Source organism: Nuphar pumila, chromosome 6 (genome assembly GCF_984573655.1).
Source record: "Nuphar pumila chromosome 6, dmNupPumi1.hap1.1, whole genome shotgun sequence".
Lineage (NCBI taxonomy): Eukaryota > Viridiplantae > Streptophyta > Magnoliopsida > Nymphaeales > Nymphaeaceae > Nuphar > Nuphar pumila.
Window position 1 is genome coordinate 27,688,190 of NC_143254.1, and position 24,548 is coordinate 27,712,737.

General features: G+C 38.8%; 1 protein-coding gene and 1 pseudogene across 2 annotated transcripts; one reads left to right on the forward strand and one right to left on the reverse strand.

Moving 5' to 3' along the window:
- Positions 1-10,535: 10,535 nt before the first annotated feature.
- LOC149834473 (tubulin beta chain) lies at positions 10,536-16,220 on the forward strand. Its single transcript, XM_090011434.1, has 3 exons — positions 10,536-11,034; positions 14,946-15,215; positions 16,093-16,220. Exons 1-3 carry the CDS (start codon positions 10,641-10,643, stop codon positions 16,101-16,103), a joined length of 675 nt encoding a protein of 224 aa, XP_089867560.1. The 5' UTR covers positions 10,536-10,640; the 3' UTR covers positions 16,104-16,220.
- A 165-nt stretch (positions 16,221-16,385) lies between these two features.
- LOC149834474 (uncharacterized) lies at positions 16,386-17,051 on the reverse strand (annotated as a pseudogene). The gene has a single exon (XR_016432778.1). The product of XR_016432778.1 is annotated as an uncharacterized LOC149834474 (transcript).
- Between the last annotated feature and the right edge of the window lie 7,497 nt (positions 17,052-24,548).

Consider the following 24,548-nt stretch of genomic DNA (forward strand, 5'->3'; position numbering starts at 1 on the left):
CCACTAGCAAGATATGGTTCCAAACTCAAGCCTACTGAAGCAAGATACAGAGCTCTCAAAATCTTAATCTCTAATACAACTGAAATCTCATCCCCAGCTCTAAAAAAGAGACAGTTATGAATATGACAAAGGGCATAAAAGCCTAACTGGTGCAAAAGAAAAAATTACAAAACTGGATAGGTCCATACAACGGGCTCCCAGACATCCGAAGGAGTTAATGTTGCACTTCGGTCTTTGCTACCACCACAAACCCTTATTGAAAACCCCATTATGTGTCATCGGGTGGTCGATCCTGAGGCATGAGAAGGTCAAAAGATCTCTGTTCCACCCATGCTATTATGAATCTCCCAGTTGCCTATCTAACAACATAAGCAACATGAGTGCTCCCATGTCAATGAAAAGAGAGAATTTGAATGACCCACCAACCCCAAGGAGGTGGTTGCCACAGAACAACAAAAATACCAAATGTGTCCCAACAAGAGATTATATTTGGGATGTCATCTTGCCACTTAATTTTTCGGTAATGCTCCTTCCTTACATAATTGCCAAAGTTCATGCTTTAGTTTGCCAATTGATCTAATCAATAAGTCATCCTTGATGCTATATGGTTCTGTTCAAAAGCTGGGTTTAAAGCCATTACCAATTTTCCAAATAACCAAATTGGAAATACTTGACCAACCTTAAAAAAAAAAACATCTCCAAGAAATTGACCTACAGGTGATCATTTTATATGACCAAAAACTCTTAAAATGAAGGCATTTGTTATGCATGAACTCAGCCCAATGAGATTTAGTGTTGATAATTTGAATTTGAAGTGCCATGAAAGCGAGGTTAACTCTGTTGGTATAGCATGGTCTAGATAAAGCTGACCCTACATCAAGTTCAGGTGATCATGATTAGAACTACCTTTCCAAAGAAAATAGACAAACAAACTCTCCAAACTTTTGATGGTAGCAGGAGGAAGTTTAAAGGAGAGAAACCAATGAAGGGGAACGCTTGATAAAACATCTGCAAGCATAAGAAAGCAAACGAGATTGCCAGCCTTGAGAATCTCATATTTCAAGGAAGAAGAAGACCTAGGTATTTTATAATAAACTCACCTTGACTCCATCACATGAGTCCTCGAAAATGTTCCTTATGATCCCTACCAATATCAATAGGGATAAAGAGAGATTTTGAGGTAGCATGAAATTCAAATTCCTTCAGAACTTGCTTAAAATGCACAACAAATTCTTCACTAGCATCAAGAAAAAATAAAGCATCATATGCAAATAACATGGAAGTGAGAGAATCTTTACATCAAGGAATATGGGGGGAATGAATACGACCCTCCAAGATGTCAAAGTGAATATGTAAAAAGGGACATTCCATGATTAAAAACAAATAGGGAGATAGGGGGTTCCCTTGATGCAAACCATGAGTACTTGAAAAACTTCTCATTGGGTGACCCATTAACAAGCACCAAAGAAGAAAGGTGTGGTCACACACAACATGATTTTTTTGTAACCAAGAGGAGGGACAGAGCTTGTTCAAGAAAATCCCACTACGCCCTATCATAAGCCCTGTCAAGATAGAGTTTAAGGCACACTAAAGAAATATTATAAGGCTCAGAGTGAGTCCAACATGAGTCTGGATCGAGTACAATATGATTGCACAAAAATATGTGCATTAAGCGCCCGATCACCCTCCTTCAGGTCTTAGGTCCCTCACTTGACAGGCCCTGTCCCCGAGATGGAGGGTGATCAGGTGTTTAATGCATAAGTATTTGTGCACAACAAAACCTAACCTTAATTTTTCATGGTCTCGAAGCGTGGAGAGCTCCATTTAGGATTCTTTACCCTTAACCTCTTAGGCAATTCAAGTTTCTCAGGGAAAAAGAACGTGAACCTCTCTAACTATTTGCATAGTCAAAAGAGACGGTAGTTTCACTTGTTTACTCAAATCCAATTGCATATCCAAAGTTTATAATCAGCAGTAGTGGAAGTAGGGATATATGTGATTGCGTCGGTCCCGTAGACCAAGGTATACAACCTTTCTCCAGTGGTTGTCTTTTTGGAGGGAGCGCAACATGCCTTTGGCAATTTCTCAGGCCAATCGACTTCATGCTCAATCATTTCTTTCCATATCCCTCTGTAATTGCTTTGGCTTGCCCATTTGCTTGAGGATTGTGAGTTGTTGAAAGTCTTGCTTGATCATTTACTTCTCACACAGAGCTGCTACAGATATAATCCAAGCTTCATTTGACAAACTATGCTCATGCTAGATAACTTGCATCCTCGTGGGGCCTAGAGGAGCTTCTCACATTCCACTTATGTAGTGACTCCCATTCAACAAAAGTCATCCTTCTCCTCTCCTTTTTTATTTCCCTCTGTGCTATAGATGCTTTGTTGAGTGGATCTACCCTACCTATCATCTGGCTCTATTCAAAGATAAAAAAACTTCAAACACCAGAAGGAAAAGCGATCGCCTAAATAGGAGAGGGTTGTGCCCTTACCTCATGTTGCTCCTTAACGTCAGCTTCATACTCAGAAATGGAATTGTGGGGTTTTCGTTATTCATTTCATGAGGAGGAAAAAGGGGCAGATAGCACTGTAATTAAGTAAGGGCTCTTTTGGAGCACTTCTTTCGGGAATTCTCCAAAAAGGTGCAAGTAAGGGATCTTTTTAGGACATTACTTTAGGGAATTCCTTAAAAAAGGTGTGTAAGGGCTTTTTGTTGGGCATTCCCCTTTCGAGAATTCCCATCGTAATGCACTTGATGTTTTCACGTCCAGCATCTCATGAGCTAAAAGGATACCCTCATAGATATTTCAAGCTTGGAGAAAAAGCACATTAGTTACGAGACATGATGTGAGTAAGCATAAATTAATGATTCCTTAATATTTAGGTTATTTATTTGGATTTTTTCAAATGACATGAATGTTTAATTTAGGGTTTTTTGTGCTCTTTTCTTTTTAATTATCATTAAAGATGATTTCGTTAATGAATGCTTGATTTTGGTTATCAAACCCTTAAGTTTTTTACTTTTGTCAGAATTTAAGTTTTTTATTTTGGTTTTTCAAATTTCATGAATATTTATTTAGACTTTTTTTTATATTTACAAAAAGAAACTACCTTTAGGATCAAAGACCTAGCCACAATGACTTTGCCTGTTGTACTTATGATTATTGTCCTGGCAACTAAAACTTCGTGAGCTTACTCCTTACCCCTATGGAGTCACTATATTTAATTAGACTTTCTAGGTAATTTTGAGTTTTTGTTTTCAATCAATATTAAACATGGTTCTATGAATGCATGCTTAATTTTAATTAAAATTTTAGTTTTCTTTTTAGTTAACATATCTATGAATGATGTTTGTTAGGATTTGTGATTTTAATTTAACTATTTTAAAATAAGATAAATGTTTAGTTATGATTTTAGGGGTTTCTGTGTTTTTTTTTAATTATCATTGGGCATGAATTCATGATTGATGAAAGCTTAATTTTGCTTTGAATATTAACAAATTTTTTATCAATAAAAATTTTGCTAGGATTTAGGTTTTTAATTTACGTTGTTCAAATGACATGAATGTCTAATTAGGGCTTTAAGGACAATATTATTATTTTTTTCAATTAGTAATTATCATCATTTCATGTTTGATTTCTAGTAGAATTTTAGGGTGTTTTTGTGTGTAATTTGTTATAGCTATACTTTTATGGGTGTAGTTTGACCATCCAATTATTTTTGCAATGTAGACATTTGCGAAGGTAAGCTTTAAAATAATTATTTATCTGTTTAAATATATTGTTAGTATAATTTATAAAAAATTAATTTTTCTTTTTTACTATGCGTTTGTGCTCAACTTCGTTGACTCAGCATCTAGCTCCCATAATCTTCTATTTTCTATTAATTAATAAAATCAAAAGATAACTCCCTTTTCTCTTAGTATAAGAGAGAGAGAGAGAGAGAGAGAGAGAGAGAGAGAGAGAGAGAGAGATTATTTTATTTTGTAAGGTCAACCTCATTGTCCTGGGCTTACTTTTTTCAATAAGCCAATGCGACGTGATGATCCTTCCTTATCACTGCAAGCCTTTCTATCACTCTATCACGAGCATAAAATGCTTTGAAAACTCGTGATGTGCCAAGCTGGCCAGCCTAATGGCCAAAGACCGCATACCAATATCTTTGCAAGTGCTGAATCATTTTCATTGGCCCTGCGCACCACCCTGTGTGTAACTGCCTAGCGAAAGCTGATTAAGCGCATTTCCAAATGTGTATTCCATGTAGTCTATGTCGCTTAGTGCATAACCGTCCCATACAAGCTATCACTTTCGAAAGAGGCACAAACTTTTCCTTAGCTTTGCGTGCCATGAAACTTATTGCAGCTCCATGCGCACGACATAGCAAAACCTCGCCACTGAAAGAACAAGACCTTGTGCCCCCCAGTCTGAATACCAGTTGATGATTAAACACCATAGCAAAGAGCACCACCCAAACGTATTCATCGGTGCATAGGCGTTCACTCGCCTAGCCTCGAGTCACCATATTCGGTTGGAATCACCTAATGTGATCCTTTGAGAATTAGCCCTAACCCACACGCACCCCCGTGCATTCAACCACTACATATGGGACAATCTTTCAAACCGAAAGACCATTAACCAAATCTTTAAAGGCAACATCCTCTAATCCGTTGGCACTGTTTAACTGAACAACACTCTATGTCTGTGCTGCCACACAATGATGCACTAACGATGATACTGATGCCTATCATATACCGTGCTACCACTACACATCACCGATCAAGCGAATGCATACATTCCTACACTTGATGCATTTTCCACTCAGTAGAGCCCCGCACTGCACATGCCCCATTCCGAAAGATCAGTCTAGGACATTCTCCCCCACCCAAAACCATTGTTGTCCTAGACAACATCAGTGCAAGTAAGAACATAGTCTTCACTAATATGTCAGTTTTTCTTTGTACTTAACTTTGGTTTACTTTTTTTCTTCAACCTATTCAACTTGTTCTGGATTACATCCATCATCGTCGTAACCTTTAACACGCCAAGTTTTATACTTTTAATGCATCTTCAATCACTTAAATAGCGGTCTTCTACTCTATCAACATCGAGTATTCTTTGTTCGTGATACCCCAATGAAGTCTCAAACACAAACGAGTCATCCTCGCCTACACGACAAACTTGTCATCTTCATGCTCGTGATTATGGTGCCTTCCAACCCCAGCAAGAGAAAGTCCAAGCCTTTCGTGGTCCTTACAAAGAAAGACGACCACCAATTCATACCGCAAAGATATCAACTCCCTTAAGCACTAACTTGCAGTTTTTCAATGGTCCAAACTAGTTCTCAAGTGGAGGATGCCTTCTTGCATATCACCCCAAAATTGTCCTTCAAAGTGTCTTCCTAGGCACTCGTTCTCACATGGGCACCTTTGGCCCAACGTTGAAACTCTCCTCCTGAAGCCAACACACTGTACTCTCTCTCAGAGTCAGCAAAACATTCTCGCAAGAACCAACGAGTCATGGATAATAACTTTTTCTTCACACGCAATTCATTGAGAATCTACCAACTCAAGAGACCAAAACAATGAGCATTTTGCTCAACATGGGCAATCCGCTAAGCCAAAATCTTAGGAGAGTATCTAAAAGTTTAATTGAGTCTCTCATACACAAAGGTGCAAATCCATCCAATCGAATTCAACGTGTATTCTTTGCATGTATAAGGTCACACTTCACTTGTGAGCTTAACGCACAACTGGTAAGAATCTTTGGCTTATTAACATTTCCTTAGCCAACTGAATAACAACCTTACACTTCTGCTTGTCATCGACATAATGTCTCATATCATCCTGCCAACATCTTGCATTTGTGCAAGATCAATCACACTTCAACTGCGAATATTTGTGTAACCAAGATAAACCATCATTGTCCTCTACAGTGTCGCACACAATGAAGAACAAGGTCTCCGTGAATCTTTTTGTTTTGATACCAATTTGTCACAGACTTACTTTTTCCAATAAGCTAGTGCGACACGACAGTCCTTCCTTACTGCTGCAAGCCTTTCTATCGCTTTGTCACGGGCATAGAATACTTCACAAACCTGCGACGCACCAAGCTGCTCAAGCTGGCCAGCCTAACGGGCAAAGTCCGCGTACCAACTTCTTTTCATGTGCTGAATCATTTTTATTGGCCCTGCACACCATCCCGTGCGCAACTGCCTAGCGAAAGCTGATCAAACACATTTCTAAATGCATGTTCTATGTAGTCCATGCCGCTTAGTATATAGCCGTCCCATACCAGCTATCACTTTCGAGAAATGCACAAACTTTGCCTTAGCCTTGCGTGCCATGAAACGTATTATAGCTTCATGCACACAACATAACAAAACCTCACCATTGAAGGAACAAGAACTTGCGGCCCCTAATCCGAAAACCAATTGATGATTGAACACCATAGCAAAGAGCATCACCCAAACTCATTCGCTGATGCCTAGGCATTCATTTGCCTAGCCCCGAGTCACCATACTCGATTGGAATCACCTAATGTGATCCTTGGGAGAATTAACCCTAACCCACATGCACCCCCGTGCGTTCAACCGCTACACGTGGGATAATCTTGCAAGCCGAGAGGTCCATAACCAAATCTTCAAAGACAATATCTTCTTATCTGCTGGCACTGCTTATCTGAACAACGCTCAACATCGGTGCTGCCACACATTGATGCATTAACAACGATATTGATGTCTATTGTATGTCGTGCTACTACCACACATCACTGATCAAGCAAACACATACCGCGCGTTCCTACACTCGATGCATTTTTCACTCAGTAGAGCTCCGCACTGCACATGACCCATTCTGAAAGATCGGCCTGGGACACGATCATCATCTTATATAAAATTAAAAAACACGTGCAAATCATATGCTACTCAATTGACATGATGGAGCCCGAAAATGGCTCTACACTCATAGTTGGTAAGCAGGCACCTCCGAGGTGGTATCCCATGTGGTAAGCAGGGTCATGTGTCAAGCTGAAGAATCATGAGCGAATCCTTTTGCCATATACTGCGGCTGTTGTTCTGGTAGAGGTCCGCCTAACCCCCAGCGTGCCTTTCAAAAAAAAAAAACATTATGAATTAGGTACTGGAGGGATGTGTCCATTGCTGCAAGGATGAAGCACAAGGCTCCACTTAGTGGGCGAGAGCTCGCTGGGTGAGATTATGCTTACAACCACAAACCCCATCCTTCTTTACTGTAGCTCACTACAAGTGAGACCCACATAGGGGTGGGGTTTGTGGTTGTAAAACACCCAGCGTTTGACCGGATCCACTCTCTTGGTGGGCAGGGTGTCCCCTACGATTTTACCAAAGGTTGTCCAAACATAAGGTCGTAGCTTTAGGGAAGCAGATTTAGTGTTTGAGGCCAAACACTTATAAAAGTGTTCAACTTAGGGGTGGGTTTGATCCGGACCCGATTTGTACCACACTCTAATAGGGTCAAGGTCTGGTAATAAATGAGAAGGTCCAATTAGAATCCTAGTCACCCGAAGGGATTAATATATGGATACATGTATGATTTGTGAAATTTTATACCAGACCTGAGCCCGACTCGAGTTCCTACTAAGATCTGCAAATTTTCAGTGTAAAAAAGATAATAAATATTATTTTATTGGGTATGGTTTGGGTCTGATTCATCTAATCCTTATATGATCCGAGTATGGTTTTACTTATTATACGTCCGATTGAACTTGGTTCTAGACCCGATACCATCATCTCAAATAAGGCCTAGGTCTGGTTCCACCTGAGTCCGAACTGAACCCAACCCGGTGAAACCTTTAGTTGAACCCAACCGACTAGCACCATCAAGCCTCCTGGCGATATTCCATGACCAGCAAAAATATCAGTGATTTTTTTTATTCCACGTATGTGTTAAAAATGTGTGTATGTATTTTAATTGTAATTTGTGCTTTTGGCTGATATTTTTTTGGCAGAAATAATAATTTTCGACAACTCAATGCATTGGCTTTTTTATTTTTCAGGATCTTTGGAAAACCTGCTTTGCTCTCTCTCTCTCTCTCTCTCTCTCTATATATATATATATATATATATATATATATATGAGCAACGCGAATCATGATTTGAAAATTATAGAAATGAACATGAAATTAAAAGTTCTGTTTTCATGCATTAATAAATGTGAAATGAAATTGCTTTACCGAAGTGGTATCCCATGTTGTAAGCCGGGTCCTGTGCCAAGCTGAATGCCTAGGTTCGAATCCCTCTGCAACATGGGGCTTAAGAGACATCTGGTAGGGGTCTGCCTAACTCCAGCTTGCCTTCAAACAAAAATGTGAAATAAAAATGAACGTATAATTCAACGCATATTGAAAATAGGAGAAAATGTGAAAGCGTCTGACAATTATAAAAATCTATTTAAGTGGGGTTCAACATTTTGTTAACGCAAAATTCTTTTAACCGCAGATAAACGAACCACGTATGTTTTTAAAGTGAAAACCACGACACTAATGAGCTAAGCGTGTTCAAAACCTGATTTGAGATTATGGTATCAGGTCCGGACTCGGGTCTAATTGAACCCATCATAATATAAACCACACCTAAATCCTATAAGGATTACGTGACCGTACCGGTTAAAATAAATTTTTTTTTCCATTTTTACATTAAAAAATTGCGGATCTTAATTGGAACTCGGGCCTGAGTCTGGTATGAAATTTTACAAATTATACCCGGCTCCATATATTAATCAGACCCTTCAAGAACGATCCAGATTCTAATTGGTCCTTATATATCACCAAACCCTGACCCTGTAGGGTTTGGTACGGATGGGGTCTGGGTCAAATCCAACCCGTTGGCACCCCTATTTGTAGGTTGTAACAAAAGCTTTAAGTAGTATGCTAATAATTAAACAAAGCTGTTACTGGTCACCATGATTAAGGCTAGCAACTTCTCATCAATCCGTTTCGGATTGGATCATCTTTCACTTGATTGAAATCCAATTTCTAATGCAAACTAGCAGTACTTAGCTCTTAATGACTGAAAATGGGTTGGACATGATTCTATATTGGATCCAACAAATACTTTCTGAATGTGGACCTATTGGAAGATTGGATGGACCTGGTTCCATCACATCTGATCATTTTGGCTCTCTTTTCTCTTGTAATTAATGAGCAAAACTTTTGTTGGATCCAATTTTCATATTTCCGTGTGTAGACCCATCCGGATACGATTTTTTTTTAATTCGGATCAATATATGGCCGTACATGGACTGTTAGACCTGGATTGTAACACCCATGACTGGACCCATGATCCGCATTCATCCCTATTGATAATTAAAACTGATTTTACATAGTGAGAAATGTTTAAAGCTGCAAACATTCGGCTGCTAATTGTTGGTGAGATTTTAATTTTAATTTTTTTTTATAATTCTCTAGCAATTTTGCTGAGAAATTCTCAAGAAAAATAAATACTCTAAGAATTTGAAAAACAATAAATAGCAAACCAGAGGCCACAAAAGGTATTTGAAAAAAAATATAAACATTTTCTTTCAAAAAATTCGATAAATTTCATTTCAATGGCAATATCATTGTATTTTAAAAGTTCAAGGTTTCAATAATTATTAAATTATTACATCTTGTCATCTTGGGTTTCTTTCAAAAATATATTGATGATATTTATCGGTACGTATAACTTGGTCCTTGGGTCCAATGCTGTTACTAAGAAATGGGGACCATTCAAGTACTACAAGTAATAAGTAGGGGTGTCAACAGGCCTGGTTTACCCGGTCCTGACCCGGATCAAACCCTATAGGATCCGGGTATGGTGATAAATAATAAGACTTGATTAAGATCCAAAGGTCCGATTAATACATGAACCGGGTATATTTTGTGAAATTTTATACCTAACCCGAGTTTCGATTAAGACCCACAAATTTTCAATGTAAAAATGATAAAAAATATGGTTTTACGGTGTATGGTCCAGGTCTGGTTCATGTAACTTTTAGTGGGTCTGAGTATGATTTTTCTTATAGTGAACCCAATTAGAGTCGGGTCTGGATCTGATATCATACCCAAAAACTGGGTTCAAGTCTGATACCACCTGAATCAGAACCAAACCCGACCCGTTGACACCCAGGGCTGTCGAGTACAGAACCATCAAAGTGTACCCAAACCAATTGAAAGAACTTATAATATACCTGGGATAAGCTGGGTCGATGCTGAGTGTACTCCCTGGTGCTTAGAGCAGGGCCTCAAGGGTTTTACCAACCGGAGGGCAGCCAATGTAGGCCGGATCTGGAATCTCGATCTGAAATGCAGATTTCGAACCAACACGGACCCAAACCCAACAAATCCATCATACCCATCTTTGGCATCGTTTTGAATAAAACAGCAAACCATTTTTCCAAATTTACCCTCCAAAAGACCCCGCCCTCCGCCAGGTTATCCGGCCCACGAAAACCCCCTCCGATTTCCGGTTTTCCGCCTTCTATAAATAGCCAACAGGAGGGCCACAACCAACCCTAACAAAGTCCCCACGCCCTTCTCTCCCCTCTGTCTCTCGTTGTCACCCCTCTCCCCGTTGTCTACTTCACCGATTTCCGACCGGATCGCCTCGTCTCTCCGACGATCGAAGATGCGCGAGATCCTTCACATCCAGGCAGGCCAATGCGGCAACCAGATCGGAGCCAAGTTTTGGGAGGTCATCTGCGATGAGCACGGCATCGACCATACCGGGAGGTATAGCGGCGACTCCGATCTGCAACTCGAGAGGATCAATGTGTACTACAACGAGGCGAGCGGGGGGAGGTACGTGCCGAGGGCCGTCCTCATGGATCTCGAGCCTGGCACCATGGACAGCGTCAGATCCGGCCCCTTCGGCCAGATCTTCCGGCCGGACAACTTCGTCTTCGGGCAGTCGGGCGCCGGGAACAACTGGGCCAAGGGGCACTACACCGAGGGCGCCGAGCTCATCGACGCCATCCTCGATGTGGTCCGGAAGGAGGCTGAGAACTGCGACTGCCTGCAAGGTATAGATCTCTCTGTTCCTCTGTTCTCTTCTCTTGTTTGTTAATGTGGCTTGAATGCGGAGAAATGATCTTGTTGTGTTCATGATGTCCGTGAGATGATCAAGGATGTGACCTTGAACGCCGAGAAGAAATGTTGATTCACTGATAGATCTATCGTTTTTTATGCCAGAAATGTTCAGTATGATTTTTTTTTCGGAAATGTACATATATTTCTGTATACGTCGTGTTACAGTTTAACCTAAGTTTAAGCCCTATATCTTGGATCAATGCACAAATTAAAAATGAGTGCAAGTTAACTCGAGGTACAAGTCCTATACTTTGGATTAAGGCTCCAACAGAAAAAAAAACATGATTTTTTCGTGATTGTTAGATTTAGCAATAGATTTATCATTTAAATACATGATCGTTAGAAAGATAATTTATGATAGTAATCTTCTTCTTCGTATTTCAGATTTCAGAATGCTAGCTTAGGGCACGTTTGGAAGTTGGAAAGATGTAGGAAACGTGATACAAAATAAATATCCCTAGGATTTTCCTACTCTTTCAAAACAAGGGAGCCTTTTTCACATATAGTTTTTCTAAAAAAGTAAACTTTTTGATAAAAAGCATTCCTTAATGGGAGGGTGGAAGGGGGGGGGGGGGTGGAGGAATGTTTCCAGGAAAATTTTGTGGACCTCTCTCCATCTCACCACCATCACCACCCACTACCATCAATCTTCACCACCACCGTCCATCTCACCATCACCCACCTCCCAGAAAACCACCCTCCCCACTATTTTTCACCATCCATCTCACCCTCTGGAACAAATATTGCGAGATTTATAATATAGTTAGAAATTGCCTGAAAGTTTAAAATGGCAATTTCTTGCAAGATTTTCAAACCGTGACAAATATCACAATATTTGCCGTTTTAGCAGATATTTATCGCGAGATTTTCATTTTTAAATGTGTTTTATTTATATTTTCTTATAAAAAATAATTTTTTTATATTTTTAATTTATTTTTTATTGCCGTGATTTTGCCCAAAAAAATGCGAGATTTATGAAAATTTTCAAAATCTCACGAGTTTTTGACTCCCAAGATTTTGCCATTTTTTAACTTTTGTCACTATGATCTCACCACCACCATTACCACCCACCCACCCACCACCCACCTCTCGAAAAACCACCCTCCCCACTATCCATCATCACCAAATATCACTACCCACCATCACCCACCTCCTGGAAAATAATGCCAAAGAAGCTCCACCACCCACCTCCCAAAAAAATGCGCTGGAGAAGCTCCACCACCAACCTCTCATTTTCTGTGATTTTTTAAGATTTTCCATTCTATTTTTCTCATGCTACCCAAACAAGTGAAATTTTTTGGAATGCATTTTAAAAACTAAAAGAGTAGGCTTTGAGTGTCCAGAATGTATTTTTCAAAATAATTCTGTTTTGAAAATTTTCCAACTTTTTATATTCCAAGACAAGTTAACAAATTTTGACTTCGGGGATAGATCTACAATTCTTAAGTCTGTAACTGCTTGACTTGGAAGCTTTTATTTTTAAAGTTCAGTGATATGAAAATCTATTTGTATTGAAATTAATCTGCTTCGGTTTTTTGTTATGCTGAAAAATGTATCTGCCACGATAATTTTTAGATGACTGGCAAGATAAAATGATAAGTCTTTTGACAGTTAATTTTTTCAAATTTGAAGCCAAAAGTTCCTTCTTTAAAATATAATTAGAATGCAATTTTTCCTGAAAGAATATTTTTTTTCCAACTTTTGTATCATTCATTTTGAAACTAATTTTGGTTTTGTTGACCTGTGGTAAAACATGAATTTTAAGATAATCTACAATGACAAATAGAGCAACATAAAAAGATTCATGCTATGGGTGTTCATTTTTATTAGGGGCAATAGGTCATCAGGAATAATTTCTAAGACACCTTTGTGATTTGTTTGGAAGGATAAGAAATAATGACAAAATTAAGGTACTTTTTATCAATTTGGGTTCAATCTAAATTACCCTAACAGTTAGGTTCTAATTTAGAAATGTTCATGAAAAAGATATATTTTATTGAAATATAACGTTTAAGTGCATATTGAAATAAACTCATCTATTGTCCTGCAATGCTGCACAAATTACGTAGACCTAAACTTTTCTGACAAGATATCAACTGTTTGCGGTTACAATATTGAAATATTAATGTTGTCTCCAGGTTTTCTTTCTTGAGAATTCTCCTAACCTGAAATGGTCTTTTATATTCGATGTTGTCCCAAAGTAAAACTGAATATCACAGCATAAGGGCTGCATTTTAAAAGAATTCTGGCAGTAGTATTCTGTGTGATTTCAACATTATGCGGTTCTTGTTTTTATCTGGCTTTTAACATATGGGACCTCTTGTGCCAACTGGGACCTAAGAAACTTAGCTGCCAATCTATGCTGGTTAAGATATTCTTACTATGCAGTTGAATAACAGTAAAAACATGCCAAGCTTTTTAACTGAGTTTGTGCTAACTGTTTTTTCTCTTTGGGATCTTGAACGTGGTTGTGTTTGAAAATCACAGTAATATTGCTGGTGATTAATTATTTGAGACATTAGCTTTTATAGTCATATTAGCATGTTACTAAAGAGTTAAATCCAGTTTGGAACTTATACTCTATTAAAGGTTTCAATTTATTCAAATACGGTTTCAACCAATGTTGTACGTATCGTACCATATCATAAAATATTGTACGATACATATCGTTACTATGAGGAATCTTGATATGATATACACTCGTATTGCGATATGAGTGTATCGTATGCATCATACTATAAAGACCCGTATCGTACGATAAGGGGTGTATCATACGATATAGTATCGACATACTTTAAAAAACTGAAACTTGTTTTTTATTTTTTGGGTTTTAAACCTCTTGAGGGCCGATATCCTCATGTGTAGAATCCACTAGAGGGGTATCCACACACCCTAGTAGTGGTGAGAGCGATTTTAGGGCCGATCTGTGCTCATGAGAGAGGGATTTTGTGGTTTGCTCAAGTAAGAGTGTATCTCCAGCATTTTTTTAGGGTTAAGGTAAAAAATCCCTAATATAATTAAAATTACAAAACTACTTTCCAAAAAAGTTTTGCCTTGGGCGTTTCGTCTCCAAACCCCTACCTTATGGGAAGGGGCGTTGCCCCCTTGCAACCCTCCGCCAACTTACTGTGAAGCTGGATCCATGAAAACTAGGGATTTATATCAAGTTAGAAATTAGACACTGCACTCCTTCAACAAAGATGACATCAGACCATCCGACATGACAATGGGGTGCTCAAGTAAGTAATGAAAACCGATATAATGTTTTTGTTTATGTAATATGAAAGTATGAGTCTTGTTTAATTGCAAGATATTTAATATTTTGCATTGTTCTTGTGAGATGGTTGGTGTTTGATGACGTCTTCTGCACCTCATAGAGACATAAATGCTTCATATGTGATTTTATGGTTGTATTTTGTGCAATTCATCATTGTTTCATGTGTTATGATTTTTTTAGAATTTTTGCTATTTTTTTATTTTTCATGATTTTTTGAAAATGTAATTTTTTTATTAAAAACTTATGATTTTTTAGGATATGAGTCTGACCGATACAAGTAACGATACAATACTTACAACCTTGGTTTCAACTTTCAACACATGTTAATCCTACAATTGAATGCATAGTTAATAATTTGATAGGGGCCCATAATAAATTGAATTTGTTTATTTTGTGTTTTGTATATTGTCTACCTTATTCCACGGTGTACATATACATATCACATACTTGCATCAATACAATTGGTTTATGGTTCTCTTTCCCTACTCTTTGTTCTCACTTATTACGGCAAGCTTCTTGGTGTATTTATTGTTATATGTGTTCTGATTTAGTTGTTTTATTTTATAGGGTTCCAAGTATGCCATTCCTTGGGTGGAGGGACTGGATCTGGCATGGGCACACTTTTGATATCTAAAATCCGAGAGGAATACCCTGATCGCATGATGTTGACCTTCTCCGTCTTCCCCTCACCCAAGGTCTCTGACACTGTTGTTGAGCCATACAATGCAACTCTTTCCGTTCATCAGCTCGTTGAAAATGCAGATGAGTGCATGGTTCTTGACAATGAGGCTCTTTATGACATCTGCTTCCGGACATTGAAGCTTTCCACACCCACTTGTAAGTGAATTTTCAGACTTTGAAATTTTGCTTCTTTTTTTCTTTTTGAATTGGTTGAATAGCTGAAAATAAGTTTTTTGCTTGATATATTCTACCATAGGAATCAGAGAATTCCCCTCCCCCCCTATTTTCTGTCATTTACCTTGCATTTGAACTAATTTTCTGCATCAGAGGCACCTTCTTACTTTTTGCTGCTGGAGATTTACACTATTTTTGTTCTCGTATTTTATGTGGGTTTTTATCCTTTTTAAATGATGTGGTTTTCGATATTTTATGTGAACCAATATACTTATTGTATATGAGTCATGAGATGCTTGATGTACATTTAAATAATTTTTTTCATATGATGAAAGAATTGTTGTCGCCCCTTTATCCTTGCGTTATTCCTGACCTGTTATTCAGATTGATAAAATAGCTCTTTTGTTAGCATGATTCCCACTGAAATTTTCTCAGGGTGTTTGCAGATATTCTTTTGCAAAATAACCGAAAAAATTCTATTGGGTTTGAATAATTTCAGAAAGAATTTCTGCAATTTAGACAAGCTAAAAAGCAGTTACTAGTTATCGGGTGATGAATTATGAATCACAGTTGAAGTAATGCTCATTTAATAATGGCCATGATGCCTATTTTAAATCTGCTTCCATCAAATTATCGTGGATCTTTAAGTCTTGAAAGGAAGCACTCTATAGGACTGATTTCCAACTGAAAGCATACAAAAAAATCTCCCGGATAAACATTTCTTGGGTCATTCCCTGCCATCAAAGCCTCTTTTGCTTCTTCCTCCAATTGCTAGCAACCATGGTCGTAATGTGGCCTGGAAAATAATATGTTCATCATTCTGTCTTCAACATTATTGTTTTTTGTTGATTGGTGACAGACTCCGTTTGATTATAATTATAAATGCACAGTTGGAGATCTCAACCACCTCATCTCTGCAACCATGAGCGGTGTCACTTGCTGCCTCCGCTTCCCTGGCCAGCTCAACTCCGATCTCCGCAAGCTCGCTGTGAACCTCATCCCCTTCCCTAGACTCCACTTCTTCATGGTCGGTTTCGCCCCACTCACTTCCCGTGGATCTCAGCAGTACAGTGCCCTCACCGTACCTGAGCTCACCCAGCAAATGTGGGATGCCAAAAACATGATGTGCGCTGCTGACCCACGCCATGGCCGCTACCTCACTGCATCGGCCATGTTCAGGGGGAAAATGAGCACTAAGGAGGTAGACGAGCAATTGATCAACGTTCAGAATAAGAACTCATCATACTTTGTTGAATGGATCCCCAACAACGTGAAGTCCAGCGTCTGTGATATCCCACCAAAGGGCTTGAAGATGTCTTCAACATTCATTGGCAACTCTACCTCTATCCAGGAGATGTTCCGCAGGGTGAGCGAGCAGTTCACTGCTATGTTCAAGAGGAAGGCTTTCTTGCACTGGTACACTGGAGAGGGCATGGATGAGATGGAGTTCACAGAGGCAGAGAGCAACATGAACGACTTGGTCTCGGAATACCAACAGTACCAGGACGCAACTGCAGACGAAGAGTATGAGGAGGAAGAGGAGCTGGAGGAGGGAGTGGCTGTCTGAGTTCTTGGTATTCTCCGTAATTGTGTTTGTTTTTCGTCGGTTGTATTGTGTATCAATGATTTCCGAATGTGCTCGTTGGACTCGCTTGTTTGTGTAGATTGGGATTGTGGCATTGAGATGATGGGTCTCCGGTTTTAGGGACACGTCTTCAATGGTGTCTGTATGTATTAAATTATTTTTGATTGCCTATTTGTTCCATATAATAATTTGTTTAGTTGTTGCTCAACAGATAGGTTACTATTAAGCTTTCGTTGAGTTATATCCTCTTACAGAATTGTTAATCTTCAAGAGCCTCACTTGCATTGCTCAAAGGAATCCTTGAGTGCTGCAAAGTTCATTGCAGAGCTCTCAGCCCTTCTTGAATTCCCAGTTTGTTGGCATTAAGATTAATGCGTGAGGCCAACCTCTTTTGATCTTAGTTTTTTGTCGTGTTAAAGTTTAAAAAGGATCCCGTCCTTTGACATAGGAAAGCTGGACGGCTAGGATCAGTCCACATCAAAGTGAAAATGTCAACCAGTCTTAGGCGTTGATTTAATGTAAGTTGGGATCCATCCTATGTCAAATGATAGGATCCGTCATCGTTAAAGTTTGCTAAATTGTAAGTGCAAACACCAACTTTTATTTATTTTTGGACCAAATCACCCTATGGATGTGATGTACATTCTTTAGGTAGGAAACGGTTTTTGAATTGCTAGAATCCAACCTATGTACAGGTTCTTTTGGTGATGCAAAAATCAATGGTTGTAAATGCACTGATTTATCCCTACTCAAAATTATTTTTTCATCAAAAACATTATCCAAGGGTTGATTCTTATCAAATCAACCATGCTTCAAACATTCATGAGGTTAGATTGCGTCAAAACAACTTGCTTCGTGAGATTTTAAAATAAATGGCCTACAATTTTCATAATTTTTTGAGGCTCCAAATACTATTTTTTATCCAAAATGCATGATCAGTCATAAGGTTAGAATTTCAAAAAAACCACCGAAAATCTGATAAAATGTTTTTTAGTGGGTAGGTTTGGTAAGTTTTCTAGTAAGTTTTCATTCCCCTTAAATATATAACCTTTTTAGCCATTGTTGGTTTTTTAGCTAACTAGTTTAAGTCTTTAGTCTGGACAGAGAAATGGTTTGGTTTGGTTTGAGTTCGTCTAGTCCAGTAGGCTCAGGTAGTGAACCAACCAGGGGGGTGAATATAATTCATAAAAAAAAGTAGGCTCAGCCGCTCAGGTAGTGCTAGGAGCAAGAGACTATGATTTATTTGCTAGCGTAGAGTTTTCGAAGCTTGTTAGGATAGGTGGTGGGATGACATGATAACGTTATGATGGGTGGTGTGAGTCAGAGCTAGGTTTGTATGACCGGCCGATGGTTTGGGATTGGGGCTGTATCTTAATTTGGACTCTCCATATTGTAAACGGGTCAGTACTTTTGAACCCATGCCTCATTCTCTGTCAGCACAACCGTCATCTCATGCATCTTTGCTTTCCTTGCCAGTTATTATGCCACCTGAACATGACTGATTGAATATGAGTCTGGCTTTAAAAAGTTGCTGCAACTTTGTCTTTGACACCTGCAAGGTTGCTCAGTTCTGAGCACAAGGCGAGACGCCATTTTGTGCAATTTTCTATAAAAAATAGTATAAAAAAAGAATACGATACGAGGACAAGTTGAAGAATCCCTATGACATAGGTTATGAGGCCTCAATGAACGTTCTGGTGACTTCCCTGACTTCACAACCATTATAGTTATAGTTGTAGCTGAACTAACAATTGAGCTTTACATAAAATTCTCAACCAGGGTGACCGGTACTGGGGATGGAGATACTGTTGGCAATGTGTCACGATAACTGTTTTGATGAAAGTTCAGGATGGTGCCAATTGGCTATGGTTCTGATATGGTTCGAGGTAGGATGTAAACGGTTTGGGTTTGGATTGGATGTGGCCAATACCGTTAATCGGATGTTGGTTAAACGGATTCTAATTCAGATTTTGATTTGGATGGTGAAAAGCTCATACCAGATTTGATTTTTTACATATAAACCTATTTGGGATATCCATCAAATTTGGTAGCAACAAATCAAACCGTATCTGCATTCGATTATAATCGAATATGGTTTTTGCTTACAAAAGGCAACTAAACGGAATCGAATTCGGTGGGACATCAGATAGAATCTGATTCATTGATATATCTATTTGAGGGTGTAACCAGTAAGCTGGGTTAAGCTGGTCTGTTAGGCAAAAGAAAAATATGCAAAATTTTGTGCATTTGACAAGAAAATTTTCGCTAAGGACTTGTAAATTGTACAAAATCTGGTCCATTTGCACCCTTAGATTATTACATCTGTATTTCAAGTCCTTTAGCAGGGTTCCAAACAGTGAAATATATCCTTCGAGCTACAATTAACTTATAAGCATGGATGTGCACCATAATTCAGGTCATTCAGTTCAAGCTACGCATCATCTGAATGAATGAAGTCGCATTCCAATGAAGATTTGTAAGCTCGATCCCTTTCATGTGGTTGATTCATAACCAAATTTTTGTTATATATAACCCTTTGAAAGGAAGGGAAACAGTGTGTCAGAATTTACATGTGCAATTATCATACCAAACTCAATAGCCATAAGGTGTCGTGGTTTGCTCATACCAAATAATGCAACTAAACTTCCTAGATAACAGGAAGAACACTAGAAAACAAAGGAATAATGCCGACTATGCAATGGAACATACTGTAAAAACATATTTTTGTATGGAAATAAACATGGTTTTGCCATGTCTGGCTCCATGATTTTGGTTGGGGAATGTACAAAATTTTGTCAAAAAAAAAAAAAAACTCGTCCGATATATATCTATGAGATAATGGCCTGTAGAAACAGACTGTGTATGTTGACATGCACTGACAAATTTGTTTCTGAATTCTGACACTAGTCTAACTTTTGCTTGAGTTTGAATTCTGAACGTCTGCCACTCCAAGAATACTCTTGATTTTCCTTTTTCTTTTTTTGGTATTTACAAAGGGGAAAGCCCAGTTCAGGTGATGAGGCCCGGGAGAGATGGACTCTGGCCATATAGCCCACACCCAAGTGGTTAAAATCCCTCAGCCTCCTGGCCTGCTGCTTTGGCCATAATTAAGGCAGGGGATGTGCACCTCTGGTATCGAACTTGTGATATCCTTCAACTTGCAGTGCCTTAAGCAGACCCCTTTATCCAGATGTGTGGAGCCCTTGTGGGCAAGAATACTCTTTGAGTGTTGATCACACATCAAAGTTTCTAAGAGCTCTTAGATTTCATCGATGCAAGTTGTTTTGACCAAATCAGACTCCATAGATGTGATCTACATTATTCATTAAGTGAAGATCAACATTTAAGTCACCCAATCCTACTTGTGTGCAGGATTTTTTGGCCATTGAAAATCAATGATTGACAAAACAGAAAATTTTATGATTTAAAAAATCACATTTTTTGTCAAAAAATACGATCTAAGGATTGATTTTTATTAAATCGACCATGATGAATCCATCTATAAGGTCAGATTTGATAAAAAAAGCTTGCATCAAAAAATTTAAGAGGGGTACGAAGATGGGGCATGACATAGGTCAGATTTGTTCACCTTGAATGTAACAAAATTGAGTTCCTAGACATAGTTTGGAACTGTTACGTTTAATTGAGGTAATATATGCCCTTTCTTGCCCCAAGGGAGGTTGGCGTAGTGGGGGTGGGGCCCTGACCACTAGACCGGTGGTCAAGGTTCGATTCCCATGGGTGCCTCCTCTCTACACAAGCCGATGGCCAGCATAGGCCCCGGGGGCGGGGGTAGGAACACCGCGAGACCAGTTGGCTCAAACGTCAGTCCAGTTACTGTGCTGCAATTGCTTGGGCTCAGCACCCTTGGCATCTCCATGGCTCGAGCCGACTTTGCACCTTGGGCCTTGAATCCACCTCACATCCACTCCCAAGCCAATGAGACCTTGACCGTGCTCAACGTTGGGTCCACTGCAGTTGAACAGCTAGTGTTTGGTTTATTGAGCTTTCTTTTCAGCCCTAACTGTACACACTCAAGGTGAACAAATTAAAGTTACAAGAAGAAGATCTCGTTCCAAATCTCAGACCATTGACTCTAAACCTGCTCATAGTTGGATCAAGGTACTCTTATCAAGGTCCGTGTTAGACTTCCTATACCAGTATATTGTTCTGACATTAAGTTTAGGGTTGCAAACAGGTCCGATTCAGGATGGGACCTTTGCAACTTTTTGATGTTCCGAATCCGATCCAATCTGAGTCCCTAATATATTTTTGTGATCCGATATCCGAACCGTTTACATGCCAACTTAGGTTTAATCACAGTCCAACAAAATTCCAAACAATTCTAGAAAGGTTACCTAAAATGACAGCCGGTTCGTTAATGGAGGGCCTATAAGTGGGCCGGGTCAGATCCATATCAGATCTAGGTACTAGAGCGTAAACGTTATGCCCACGCAATGCTTTCATCATTCTTCTGTGATCATTTGATCAAATCTTGAATTTAAAATATTTTGAAAAAAATTTCCAAACGAAAGTATTATGAAAAACGTGCAGTGGAAAGTAAAGCAACGGATGATCAGTCAAGCTTTCACCTAATATTTTGCTTATATGAAGTCATTTATCAGGCGGTGTGTGTAAAGAGGCTTGTTGACCAAACAATTGGCAAAAGGGACATCAACACCTAGCAAAGAAAAAACAAAACTCGTAGTAACAAGAAAAGTGATACTTTATTATTTTCTATTATTACTATATCATCATCTCATGAAGGATCTCCTTTTTGTAAATGAACTTTGTTTCTTTTCATTAATTAATGAACTGATAGGGGTAGATTTGACTATAATAATAATAATAATAATAACAATAATAATAACAATAATCATAATCATAATTATAATCATAATCATAATACTAATAATGATAAACAGTGCCATAGCTAAGGGGTTTGAAGATTGGGACCTGAAGAGGGGCTATCGTTCTGTTTGCTTACAAAAATAGAAGAGTCATAATGTTGATGACCCTAGAAGGACTTTGGGACAGAACGTGAGGCATACTGTTTTAGGATAGAAATATGAATGCTTCAACAGCAACGACATGGGACTTTTACGCCATGAAATTCACAATTTTAAATGTGTGTGTGTGTGTGTGAGAGAGAGAGAGAGAGAGAGAGAGAGAGAGATGGTCATAAGATTGAAGCAGGGAGGCCTCAAAGGTTTATACCAATGAAAGCCTGCCCATGTGCGGTCAGTTATATGGGGGTTAAACTTCATCTTGAAAAATAAAGCTTTACATTTAGGGCTTGAAAATGAGATGAGCTGATTGTGGCTTAACTCATGTTGAGCTCATTTGACTTTAAAAGAGGCATGGAAGGCCGGGGAGAATGCCAAGCACCAGCATATCGCATCGACCATGGCATCTACCGGTACGTGTTTTTTTTTGTATTTCAGTTTTAATTTTGCGAATACGCCAAGATTGGGTTATGGGCCCACCATGCTTTCGCTGCGCGTGTGGGTATGTCAGGAGCGTTCATTCGACGCTCGCCGATGTTGGCGTATTTGATTTACGCTGCTAATGCAGGATGTCACATTCCTGGTATCAGAGACAATGGGCAAAAGAATCGGGGCCGGCATGTGAGTATGCCCATTCTGCTACCGGTGACCGGCAGCATTCTGGATGTGGTTCACCGGCGATAAGCGTATCGTTACACCTTTGCTACGGTTCTAAAAAAAAACAGAGGGTGATCCGGCCTCCCCCTTCACAGAAACGACTTTCGCTAGGCAGAAAGGGGGAGACGGTTGATGCTATCGCCATTGGCCTTCGCCGTAGCCTTTGCCAGTAGGACCACTGCCGCCGATGGCTGCTTGGCATCCAAAGAGCCTCTCAGTTTCTAAGTGAAACCGAAAGAACCGAAAGGGTTCTTTTTATTTTTTTGGATGATCACCGTCGCTGACGAGGCAGAGACCAGATCCCCATCATCGGCAACCTTGTTGGTTGGTCGCCGGTGGTGACAGCCAACCCCGGTGTTAGGTGTTGCTACCAGTGACATATCTAAAAAAAATTAGAACCCTTTAAATCAACCTCTATCCGACCTTGATCTCCCTAGCTCGTGCCCTATAGAGATTTGACCCAATGTTGTCAGTATTGGTATCTGCCTAGAATCGTTGAGCCACCGAATACTTATACTCAACTGAATTATTCTGTATCGGCCAATACCGATACATGACTGAATCATTCCACTACAAGAATTAGTGACGGCCGCTATCCATCGCAAATCTGTCGCTAGTCCGATTAACAACGGATTGGTGACGGATAACGTCCGTCACATATCCTTGGTCGGTAATTAGTGACAAAATTGATTTGTCGCTACTTCCATCACTAATTTGCGATGAATTAGCGATGGACATGATCCATTGCGAGTCCATCACTAAATAAACACATATTTGGTTTTGCGATAGATATATATCCGTCGCTATTTTAGCGACGGATTGGCGACGGATTATATTTCATCGCAAAACTAAATATTAGTGATGGATAATATCTGTCGCTAATCTGACACAAAATTTTAAAAAATTTTTAAAAAAAGTTGTTTGAAATATAAATATCGAGAAATGCTAAATTTGTGATAATTATGAAAAAATGGAGTCATTGATAGTTCATAATAACCCACCCATGAACAAGCATCATATTCGACATTTTTTTTCTTGGGTGCGCAACCTTAGTGCTTCCCATATATATGCATCATTTGTTGAGCAATTTTCAGATGCCATTACTTATATCATCCATATTTGTTATAAAATGTCAAAAAATGCAAAATACTTGGTAATGTATGATTTAAAATACAACAACGGATGAAGAAAACAATATCTGTGCTACAAGGAACATCTTCTATGAAGAAGATATACATCTGAGATGAATGTCAACTACATTATAAAAAGCCTTAGTTGACTAGACAAGAAAATCCAAACATATCATGATATCTCTGAAGAGTGAATATCATCAGAGAAGAATCTCACATGAGCTTCTGATGACATCCTCCTGTCTCTTTCACATTGCAGTTCCTGGAAATCTTGCAAAAGTTTCTCCTCTAATGCCTTCAACCTAAAATGAATGAACCAAAAAAATGAATAAATAAGAAGTTCACGAGTCATCATACTAGTACAATAAGTAAGAAACAGTTCAATTAAGTACAACCTTTCTCTTAAGGAGTGATTTTCATCTTCCAAATGCTTTAGACTGTTAGGGTCTAACTTTCTAAGGATAGATGCATCAGATTTATTAAGAAAAAGAGTTGGTTCACTTCCATCGACAACATTGCCATTTTGAAGATTAGCAGCAAAATGTTGTTTCGGTTCCTATGTATGAAATTAACAAAACATGCAAAAGCAGTCAGTATTCACATCTTAAATTGCAACACCATTTTATTATTTAAAAGAATAATACAACTACAAAGGCTGTAAACTGTATGACTTAAGTAGGGTGGCAGATGCAAAAGACAAGTGTTTAACATTTCCATTAATTAACAAGGATGGCAAACCATTATATAGTAAAGATGAAAATACAGCCCCACACCCCATCTTTCACTTAATAAAACAAGAATAACCATTAAGACCAACAAAGTACCCTCAAGCTTAAGCAATATCCAAACTTAAATAAATCTTCATATCCATAACTAGATGCATAGATAGATTAAGGATGTGTACTCAAGATACTCTATTCCCTGGAAATAGAGTCCT

Bases quoted from the DNA above. Each gene is read 5' to 3' on its own strand.
- LOC149834473 (XM_090011434.1), top strand. From the start codon at position 10,641: ATGCGCGAGATCCTTCACATCCAGGCAGGCCAATGCGGCAACCAGATC. The intron at 11,035-14,945 runs GTATAGATCTCT...TTTATTTTATAG, and splicing joins GAACTGCGACTGCCTGCAAG to GGTTCCAAGTATGCCATTCC.